The 11815-nt window shown below is 35.3% G+C and overlaps 1 protein-coding gene across 1 annotated transcript; it reads left to right on the top strand.

Annotated features, from left to right (window-relative positions):
* Window positions 1–7040: 7040 nt before the first annotated feature.
* LOC143582015 (uncharacterized) lies at window positions 7041–8913 on the top strand. Its single transcript, XM_077064696.1, has 3 exons — window positions 7041–7485; window positions 8285–8457; window positions 8545–8913. The coding sequence occupies exons 1-3, from the start codon at window positions 7045–7047 to the stop codon at window positions 8693–8695; spliced, it is 765 nt and encodes a 254-aa protein (XP_076920811.1). The 5' UTR covers window positions 7041–7044; the 3' UTR covers window positions 8696–8913.
* Window positions 8914–11815: the final 2902 nt, after the last annotated feature.

Here is an 11815-nt window from a genome sequence, read left to right as displayed (position 1 = left end):
TTAAAGCTTAAAACGTGTAAACCGGCAAAGTTCGCATAAACGAGCTGACTGGTACACGAAAACTTTAAAAATGGACTATTTTCATAAATCTAAGTAAATTAAGTAAAAATAAATCATCCGAAAATAATTCGGATGATTTGGGTAATTTTACCCGATTTTACCGTTTCCGGCACCGAAATACCGGAAAGGGCCCCGCGGCCAAACGGGGTGTCAAACCGAGCTATAATTTCATCACTTTAACTAAATTGACTGTCAGACTCTAAGCAATGTCACAATCTGAGTCCTTAGGAGTGTCACGGGGTTAACATTGTCCCCGGATCGAGTACAGTACTGGGTTAACAATGTCCCCAGATGTACCGATTAATACGGATTTAGTTTATGGGAATTATATAGTAACGACTAGATATTATATTACAGATCCAGGCACGTAGCTGTTCATTGTATTACCCACAGACTCACAAAAAGGTGAGTTTTCACGAGCCCCTTTTAATGAACTGTTTTAAATATTTTCCCGGGGCGGAAAGCATGATTGTGTTAAATTATCTAAGTACATACCGATCGTATGGAAACACTTGTATATTTTTATATATATATATATGGTATGATGCATAGAATAGATAATTTGTTTATCGGGTGGAATTGTTCTGGGGTAACTTAGTTCCCAGAGGGTTATTGGATATATTTCTGGGTTAACAGTGTTCCCAGAGGGTATTGGATATGTTTCTGGGTTAACAGTGTCCCCAGAGGTTATTGGATATGGTTCTGGGTTAACAGTGTCCCCAGAGGGTATTGGATATGGTTCTGGGTTAACAGTGTCCCCAGAGGGTATTTGATGTGTGCTGGGTTAACAGTGTCCCCATGGGTTATTTGATATGTACTGGGCTAACAGTGTCCCCAGGGGTTATTTGATATGTACTGGGTTAACAGTGTCCCCAGGGGTTATTGGATATGTTCTGGGTTAACAGTGTCCCCAGGGGTCATTTATTGTGTTTTTGGCTTTATACAGTTTTCATTAACGGGCTTAGCATAATTTCATCATTAACATATGATTTTTATACTGATCTATGGTTTATTTAAATTAGTGAAACTCACCAACTATTCGTAGTTGACCCGTTTTCTTTACATGCTTTCTAGGTATGCCCAAGTTGGAATGATTGATATGTGCTTAACTATCTGTGCTACCTGTTGGAAGCTTGCTGCTCTGTATTTTGTAATGAATATATATTAATGTCTTATTGGTAATATATGTGTGTAACACCTAGACAGTAACGCAACTCGCAACAATGTAATATGTTATAAATTAATGTAGTGGTATTTTCTTTATAAGCAATGCTGTTGATATCAGACGTGTCTGTTGCATCCCGTGTACGTTTCCGCTGCGGTTACGGGGTGTTACAGTAAAAGACGCGGTGTTACAGTGATGGTGGGTGGTTAATGGTGGTGGTGGTGGTTGTAGACAGTGGGTGGTGGTATTGGGTTGTTGTTGACGGTGGGTGGTGTTGGTGGTGGTGGAAGATGGGTGGTGGCGGACGGTGGGTGATGGTGGCGTCGGACGGTGGGTGGTGGTGGTGGCGGTGGATGGTAGGTGGTGGTGGCGGTGGACGGTAGGTGGTGGTGGCGGCGGACGATGGGTGGTGGCGCACGGTGGGTGGTGGCGCACGGTGGGTGGTGGTGGTAGAAATTGGATGTTGGTAGGATGATAAGAAGTGTGAAGACATGTAAAGATGATAGATATTAGCTTCTTATTTAAGGCCATATAAGCAGTTTTCAGATATTTTTCTTTTTTTTAAACAAACTGTCTTCAGGAGCTTATGTCTATGCGCCCGCAGATATAACCCTCCTGCAGACATTTTAAGCAAAAACAAACACAACATAAGTTATCATGAAAAACAAGAATAAAGATGAACCCATAAGAGGATGGCACACAAAAGATGTTGACATTATTTGAAAAACATTTTGTTTACCTAGTATTTTTTATTCTAGGGTACTGTGTTTGATGTGTCGCAATCATTAGGGACTTGATGGTCTTATTAGGCTTCTCTCGCCGTCCTAATTCCTAAACATAACAATAGGGCTATAATGCTATTCGTAACATCTGAACAAACCCCACCCCCCCCCCCCACACCCCCACACCACCACCACCACACCACACCACCCCCAACCAACACCCCCGCCCCCCTCTTTCTTACCGCTCTGCAATCTTGTTTTGTTCATCAGAAACTTACAAGTTTTCTTGATGGATGCTTATAATTAGGTAATCCTTACTAAAACTTTCTCATAACGTTCTACCATCGAGTTCTCTATTCCAATGGACGCATCCAATATGCCTTTATTTATGATTTTTGAGATCAAACGTTCTTTATAATTTCATTATATGTAATATCATCATCATCATCGTACTCAGTATATCCCACCAATAGCAATGCTATGGTAGGGTCTGAGGAGGGTAAGATGTAGACAACCTTACCTCTACCCCATAGGGATAGAGAGGCTGCTTCCGATGAGACCCCCGGCTCGATAGTAGTTTTGCATCAAGCCTTGGACATAAGGCACATAGCACTCAATCATCGGGACACCGGCTGATTGGTGCATGTGCCCTTGTCTTTCGGCTATCAACGCCACCACATGATGCCTGATTAACCTTCCCCCACTTTTAACGTTATTTTCACAAGATTAGTAAAATAACGTCAAAATTAGTGCAATTTTACTTTTGCCCACCCGAGAGTTCACACATATATACATTATATGCGTGCACCGCCAGCAGGGCATTATTTCATTATATGTAATGTAGCCTAATAATGTAAAATTTCTTATGACACGATAACAAAAACATATATATTTCTATTTTGAATAATAGTTGCTGATTAATAGCAGTCTTAATATTATAATATGAGAATTGCATACACCCCTTTATAAACCTTACATCGCATATTATATTTCCACAATATGCAAATGTTATATATGCAATTTCACCTAATATTATTAAGATGGCCTCAAAAACATAGTGCTTTTGTACTTTTGTGACAGTTGTTATTTTTGGTCGTGGGCTAGATACCTAGCAAAAGAAGATTGGTTTGACTTTGGTTGAATCACGTGGTTAGACTTTGTGGTTCAATATCGATGGCTAGAGCATATACAACTGCTCTTGCATTTTATGTAGTTGTTAGTTGTTACAAGAAGATTGTTTACAAGAAGCTAATCCTAGGATCAATGTGAAAACAGTTAATAATATAGAAGTGAGTTACGTAGAGTTTAAATAGCAATATAAACAAATAATGTATTCTCTCGTACCATGTTGATTTTCACCGTTATTTTTAGAAAAAATATTGTACTGGCCTAAAACTGATAACTTTGCCGGTTCAGAGGTAAAACTACGGGTGAATGAATCGTGAAGATTTTACAAAGTGGCGATTAAGCTGATTTTTTAACTTTTGGACAGCATTAAGAATTGATGCTAGCATCGTACAATTTTATTAAGCCGATTTAGAAATCTTGATTTATTTTGAATCTGAATAAAGTGAGTTATCTAATTAAATGACTACAAATTAGGAATGAGAAAAAGAAGGGACGTAATAAGTTAGTTAAAATAAACTTTTTTGTTAAGTAGTCTAACACAAATTTTTTTTAACTACCAACAAACAAAGAATTATTCATGTGCTCCATACGCTGTGATTCGTGGCAAAAGACCATCCTCAACTGGCCTAACACAGTCGTACGAAGTTATTAAGCTCTTCTAAGTTATCTCCAATTCCGAAGAAAACTCATCTATTCAAATGCGCACTGTATACCTTCTTATCTTTATGATTTATTACATTATCATTGGATAATTATGATATATAATAATATAACTAAGTTGATATATAATATAAAATACATGAGTCATATTATTTATTTGGCCTTGAAAGAAAATAAAAAACATGCGGTATGAATATAAACTTTTTTTTTCATCAATTTTCATTTTGTTTAGGAATACGATTTACAATGAATTGACAGGTAAACGGGTAACAAGCTGCGCCGCAATCTCCTTTTGGATAGCAAAACCAATCCTATTAAAAACAAAGTTTCCGTTCTTATGGCACTTGTGACAATTTTCTTACATGCTATAATATATATTACACGTTTTAAAGTTGTTTAAATAAATAAGATAAAGTCTAGGTGTATAGTATGTTAAAAGCAAAGTCTGGTGTTGTTCGCTCAATGTCGTCCGTTCATGTCAAACTCTGGGACCCAATTCACATGAACGAACCCAAACCATTTAGCCCCCACAAGGCCACAACCTGTGTTGGCCCTTGGTTTTGTTGTTGAGTGATATCACACTGGGAAACCATGGGTTACACTTGCAACTTGCATTTGCAAAGTAACCAACGTTTACATTCATGCTCATCCATCTATATCTATTTTATGTCTATAGAAATCGACTAAAACACGGTTTTTCGTATGTCAATTATATGTTAATTTAGAACATTTGTCGCAAGGCTTTGTGATGGAAATGATCAGTCTAGTAGCGCTTGACCAAAACCATCTACAATACGCTAGACTTACGATAATATAATATAAAAACTTATAATACTTGAATAAAAGGAATTTTAAGTCGGTCCCTGAATAAAAGGAGATTCTCTAAAGTTATAATAATATAACGTAAAACTTGAGTCCAATATAACTTACCAATAGTTACCTTTTTGCTTGTATAACATGAGTAATAATAACATAGTAGATTTATCTAGGACCAACCGAAGCACAAGTCAATTGTCATCATAACAAAGGTTAAGAAGATAACATTAAGATTGCCTTTGAGCATTTTGATCCCATCTTACAAGTGAAGTAATCATTAACGATCATAGGTCTCTATTTTACCTAAAGTGATTGCATAAAAGGCCCTAAATCCTGACTAGTGACTAGAGTTTCAAAACCCGAACCTATCAAAGAGTCGCACATATAGACCAATTTCTAACATGAATATTCGTCCCCGCTCAATTTAAATGTTTAAGTTCTTGTTAAAAATATTGCAAGTGTATTTTATAAGCTCACAAACATTGACTATAACAAAAGAAATCTAACTAGATATTTAATTTATATAAAATCGGTTAAGATAAATAATATACTAGAAGGAAATACAAGTTTTAAAGTAAATAAATAATATAAAATGAAATATTTTAGGAAAGAAAATAGAAAGTAACATAGCATGGGCCGACATCACCTTTCCTATTCCTTTCAAGCGGCCAGCATGGGTGTCGCCGAAATTTCAAGATTCCATAAGTCAATTCGATTTATATGAATAAAATTCATTACTGAATATTATTTATTATTTTATGAAAAATAAATTGCATTATTAACTAAAAAGTACGTAATTAAAAAGAAAGCAAAATAGGTGCCAAGTTGTTTTTTCACTTACAAATACCGAATCGATTTGGATTCGTAAATGTCTAACTAAACCGAATTCAGTTTAGTTCGGTTTAAATTAAAAACATTAAAAACCGAATTAAAAGCGAATATTATTTCTGCCTAGATTTGCTTTCTACTTTTGTTCGCAACATTAGTTTGATTATCATGTAATCAAATGAGTTGACACTTGACAGTTGAACTCACTTGGATTGAGTCATTAAAAAACTTACGAGTATAAACTCAAGTTACATATATAGTTATTCAGTCAAATTCGATTAAACCGAACAAACCAAAAATTGAAAATTCGGTTCCATATCTATGGTTAAAAATATGGTTCAATTTCAAATCTTTTCGACTTTCATTCATTTTTTCGCACCCTTAATTCATTTGTTTTGAGTTTTTTGATAAATTAAAAAACCAAATAATGAAATAATAATTTCCGAACACCTAAGGATGGAAACAAGCCCAAGTCGCTCGCGAACTTTTCGAAATTGGATCGATAAAAAAGCTCAAAACAAGTTGAGCTTTTTCGAGCTCGAGTTAGAGCCAAGCCGAGCTTAATCACAAACAAAGCTCGTTTAGTCAAGTCAGAGCTCGGTCTTGTATGAGAAGCTTGTTTAGGCTCATCGAGCCTTGTGTATTTTAAGTTTTTACCTTTTTCTTACTTTTATGTATTAATTTTACACTGTACAACTAAGCTTGAGCCGAAGTTTGACTTGTTTAAGATACTAGGCTTGTTTAAAATGTATATAAGCTAACTATTAACTATTGAATAATAAATGAGTCTAACTTTAGCTTTAGAAAAAAAAATCTCAATATGAAACAGAAATGAACCTAAGCCTTCTCGTTTTGGCTAGACCTGACTCATTAACACATGTATGTAGGGATGTGAGCGGACCGGACCGAACCGGAGATGACCTTGTCTGTGTTCGTCCATTAAGCTTTTGTCGGATAAACGGATGGATGAACGCTCTAACTAACCAAAATTCATGTACTTTGATCAATGAATTGAGTTTGTCCGTGTCTGTTTGTATCTATTCGTTAGTATTGTAAACGGACACTAATATACAGTAATGGACAAATGAAAACTAACGTCCACTAATGAACTTTAATGATCAAAACAACTCTAAAGAACAAATAAACATATATGATTACATATTAATTCAAAAAGAATAATCATAAATCCACACAAATTCACCCACAAATTCAGAAATACAACACATGAAATCCAAAAATCTTTCACACTTAACATAGTAGGGTTTGTTTTATTTTTCACCGTTATATACTAGGGCAATCCGATAGAAAAACAAAAAAAATAAGAAAATATTAAATACTACACATTCTCGGACGGATGGACGATACTGAACGTTTCTCTGCTCGTATTCGTCCGTTAAGCTAACCAAACAAGTTAATGTCCGACTCATTTATTAAACATATGAATAGAAACGAACTTTTAGCTAAACGAATCACCAACAAGAAAACAAATACAATTGAGAATGACAACCGTGTTCATCACTCATAAAAAATACCAACGGCCCAGATCTTCTTCAGATCCCCCTATAAATATTCCCACTCACCATCTTCTTCCTCATCATAAAACCACCATACCCATTCGATCACAATTCAATTCCTCTCTAAATTAACAAATTAGCATTTAAAATAATGCTTCTTAGAAGCTCATCAAACCCGGCACTCAATTCATGGCTGCAACACCAACAAAACCCAATATTATTACCCTCACCCGAACCCGACTTCATCCGCTACAAATCATCACACGACTCGCCTAAAATGATATCCAGAGCCTCATCAGAGAGTGACTTAACCACTCTTTCTTCGCTCTCCAAACAACGTAGAATATCCAACTCCAACTCACTGAGTTGTTGTACAAGTATGTTTACTTCTGTGGCAGTAGAGGAGGATGTGGAGGCCGAGGAGAAGGAGAGTGAGTTGTTGTTTTCGAGTTCTGGGTTGGACCCAGGTGTGATGGATGGTGGTGGTGGTGGTAATGGTAGTGATGATACTGATTTGTATTATCAGAGTATGATTGAAATGGATCCCAGTAACTCCTTGGTTCTGGTGAATTATGCCAAGTTTTTGAAAGAGGTACTGTATAATATTCAACCTATTACTGTATATAATTTTTATATTTTATTCAAGTGTAATATTATTTTCTGACTAGATTAGTGGTGCAAACCAGCCTAGAGAGCCCGAGGTTGACTCATTTTAACTTACTAGAGTTCGATCTAGGCTTGTGAGTCGTTTTTTAAATTTTGAGATTGGCTCGCTTATTTTTATAAACTAATTAATCTGAATACATTTAATATTATTTTTATATTCTTTTGAGAAAAACCTTGATGAGTGGCTTGAGCTTGGCTGTGTAGTGTGAAACTAATACTTAGAAGTTCAAAATAGTTAAAGCTTGAATATAAATTAGGCTTGTTAAGGCTCTACAAACTTAAATGATCTTCATTACAAGGCTCGAGATCTGGCTTGATAACTAAATGAGCTTTATTTGACGCTTGGTTTAGGCCGGGCTTGATAAAGATCGGCTTGTTTTAAGCTTGTTATTGATCCAATCTCGAGTAGCTTGTGAATGGCTCGGCTCGTTTGCACCCCTGGACCAGATCTAGATAGCATAGCTGATTTCCCAGCAATTGGTTAATTGTTTTGTTCGGTTAATTGTATTATTTATACGATATAATTTCTGGTTTATTAGTACTAGATCCAGATACATAATATTTTTGTTAGGGTATTAAATTGCTAGCTCGGTCCGATTATGTTTTAGTTTTCAACTGATCCGTCGGTTATTAGGGTATTTAAAGTTTAAACTATAGGTTCATTGTTGGGTTCGGTTAAATCGGTTATTTAAGAGTACTGATTAATGGTTTCATTTTTGAAACAGGTGCGAGGCGATGCTATGAAAGCTGAAGAGTATTGCAGCCGAGCAATACTGGCTAACCCTAACGACGGAACTGCTTTATCAATGTATGCGGATTTGATCTGGGAGACGCAAAAGGATGCATCGCGTGCACGCAGTTACTTTGATCAAGCGGTTAAAGTGTCCCCAGACGATTGGTAAGATAAACATTTTCATAGTAATCATTAAATTCATAAATTTTAATTGTTTGAGTTTAACAAAATTTTATATTAATGATGATACAGTTACATTATGGCTTCTTATGCTCGGTTTTTGTGGGACGCTGAAGAAGACGATGACGAAGAGGAAGAGCAAGTTTCGGATTTGAATCAAGCGACAACGAGTTTTTCGCTACAGTTTCCGGTTGCTCCAATGGCTGCAGCATCATGGGGTTGAAGTATGAAGTTGAATAAGATTATGATGTTTATAATGAAAGATGTTAACTGGTTAACATTTATCACACAATTAATTGGACCATTTAGTGTTGAAAATTAAGAAGGTGCACCAATTAATTGTTTGTTTGAACAACTTTTGCTTTGGATTGTAGTGTAAAAATAATATCTAGTGAGCATGTAGTTGTTTGGAGTTTTTGTGAATAAAATATCTTGCAAGTATGTGGTGCACATGGAAGTGGTTAAGTGAGTGGGACATTATGCAATAATGGTGCCTACCTTTTTTTCATTGTTATTGTAAGAAAAATATCTGATGATGCTTATAAGTTTTTAATTTTTCATCAAAAAGATTTTTGGGATTTGTTGTTAGAGCTAAAACACAATCTAAATTAACAATTTTACCAATAAATAGATTGATGTTAAACCTAAATATACAATTAGAAAAATATCTGATGATGCTTATTAGTTTTTAATTTTTCATCAAATAGATTTTTAGGATTTGTTGTTAGAGCTAAAACACAATTTAAATTAACAATTTTACTAGTAAATAGATTGACGTTAAATCTAAATATACAATTAGGGGAAACACGTATGTGTGGATCTTACAGGAGTGTCTCCTCTTGTTGGGCTCAGGGACCGTGGGTTTGTTGTGGGTCAGGCTGCGTTGAAGGCTGAATCGGGCAAAGTTGTTAAACACGAGAAAGCTTGTTTAGATAATCAACATGTCTTTCTACCATTTGCCTTTGATACATTTGGTTTTCTGGCTCCAGAGGCTGTGAAATTTTTGAGTAGGGTTCAGCGCGCCGTACACGGAACCTCTTCAGCTTCTAGGTCCCAAAGCTTCGTTTTTAGCAGGATTGGCTTTGCTGTTCAAAAGGGGGTTGCGGCGCAGCTTGTTGCCCGTTTGCCTGCCACTTTATTGTAATCGTTTTATAGTAAATTATATAAAACTTCGATTGTGATGGATTCAGAAAGTTATATTTATATAAATTATTGAATTCTTTTAACTCGGTTACAACTACGGTGTCAATCAAGTGTAGCTCACAACTCACATGTAATTAACTCGGTAACAACCGTGGCTCACAACTCATATGCAATTAACTCGGTAAAAACTCACCTGTTATTCAAATTTAATTGATTTGACTTGTATAAACATTCTAGTTGGGTTTAAGCTCAAGGCAGCTTGCTCATTGGCTTACTAAACCTTTTATTTCAGTACTTACATAATTTGGAACTAATGTTAACTTGTTTTTTGAGATTTATAAGATAAAATTTAAAATCATCAAAAGTAAAAGAAAACAAGTTAACTTATCAAGCATGGAATGAACTTGAGTTGAAAACGAGCTCAACTTTTATCTCGGATTGAAGACTACGAGACAAGCTAACATGGCTCAAGTTTTTTATGAGCCCGAGCACAAGTTGATAATGGCTTGGGTTAGCCCGACCCTTGAAAACAATCCTAATTACAACTTTAATATAACTCGTTTACAATATGTTTAGCCATCATATTACAGCTTACCAATTCGTTTTGACCCGTCAAATTGTGTTAACCTGTTAGACGAACCGGTTATACAAGTCGTGTTTGGATCACAAGACTTTAATCATGTTCGGATTAAGGTTGATTTTGTATACGAATAAATGTATTTCCATTGTCTAGGTTCATCGATTTTGACTGGTCTAACACGCTAATAACCATAAGGTATATATGGTGAGATGATCAACCCGTAGGACCTTAATCTAGTACAACCATTGAATACAAATATACAATTGCATATACCTTTATGTGTTTACTTGTATAACAAAACATTGAATGGTCTCCCATTTTTGTAATGAGGATACATGCTAAGAATACATTAATGTTTTGGCAACTGTCAATGACATTGACATATTGAAAATAGAAGTGTGTGATTATTACATGAGGATTAAGACATGCTAGATGTGTTTAAAAGCTTGAAAAGGACCCTTAAAATTGTCACCTAAAGTTTAATTAGTGACCATATAATTATGGTAGACAACATTCCGGTTCATTTTCTACCATATCCATATAATTACATTAAAAATTACTACACCATTACTTATCTTTTCAATTAAATAATATCTTTTTATGCATTTATCATTATATTTTCTCTCCCCTAAACACAAAATCACTTTCAGAAAATATTAAAAATTTTATACGGGATAAACAGTACAAACTTATTTTTAACTTTCACATATAACGTTTTCTCTCTCTTCTACTCACAATCACACATAACCATAACATATAATTTACAAAACTCACTCACGTACATAAAGAGAAGGCTGAGGATGCTCTAATTAGTTAAGTACTCTTGTAGTCAGTGCTGTAAAATTCGCTAGTTGATAGCGATTAATCAGGATTAATCGGATCATACTTTAATACAATTTTCAGTTATATATATATACACACACATTTTTATACGTAATTTTCAGTTTTACATATTCACATATACATCTTGGCGGGGGAAAACAGCCGGAATCTCATTGAAAACTGATGAATTTGGTTGGAATCTCGTTGGAAACCTCCGATTTTGGCCAGTATCTCACTAGAAAATGTTGACTAAGTCCGATTAATCGCGATTTTGGCCGGATTTGACCATTGACCGATTATTTGGTCGACTAGCTCAAAATTAATCAATGAAGTATTGGGGACTAGCGATTAATCGGGAATTAATCGATGCCTAGTTGGAATTTTTGCAACACTACTTGTAGTTAAGGTGCATTTGAAAGTAATCCCAGCGTGTTTTTTGCATTTCCTACTCGATTTCATCATCTATTATTGATTGTTCTTCGTGGATCTTGCTTTAATCATCGTTTATCCATTAGATCTAGGTGTTTCCGCCATCTATAGTTGTTAGATCCGACTATACTTGTATGGTGACATACATTGCTTCTTTGACCAACTCCAATGAATTGAGATTGGTAGCTTTTGGTTTGTTCTTGTAAGTAAAATATCTAATAAGCATGTAGTTGTTTGGAGTATTTTTGTGAATGAAACATCTAGTGTGTATGTGGTGTTTATGGTATTGAGTGGGCCATTGCAAATAATGTTACATATTTTAGTTATGCTTAATTGCATCCAAAAGATATTCCTAAACTGTTAGTTGAG

The sequence above is a fragment of the Bidens hawaiensis genome, unplaced genomic scaffold (genome assembly GCF_021521415.1).
Source record: "Bidens hawaiensis isolate Kalapana, Puna unplaced genomic scaffold, B.hawaiensis_p1.1 tig00000142_1, whole genome shotgun sequence".
In the NCBI taxonomy this organism is placed as follows: domain Eukaryota; kingdom Viridiplantae; phylum Streptophyta; class Magnoliopsida; order Asterales; family Asteraceae; genus Bidens; species Bidens hawaiensis.
This window is presented reverse-complemented; position numbering and strand designations above follow the sequence as displayed.

Bases quoted from the DNA above. Each gene is read 5' to 3' on its own strand.
- LOC143582015 (XM_077064696.1), top strand. From the start codon at position 7,045: ATGCTTCTTAGAAGCTCATCAAACCCGGCACTCAATTCATGGCTGCAA. The intron at 7,486-8,284 runs GTACTGTATAAT...TTTTTGAAACAG, and splicing joins ATGCCAAGTTTTTGAAAGAG to GTGCGAGGCGATGCTATGAA. The intron at 8,458-8,544 runs GTAAGATAAACA...ATGATGATACAG, and splicing joins AAAGTGTCCCCAGACGATTG to TTACATTATGGCTTCTTATG.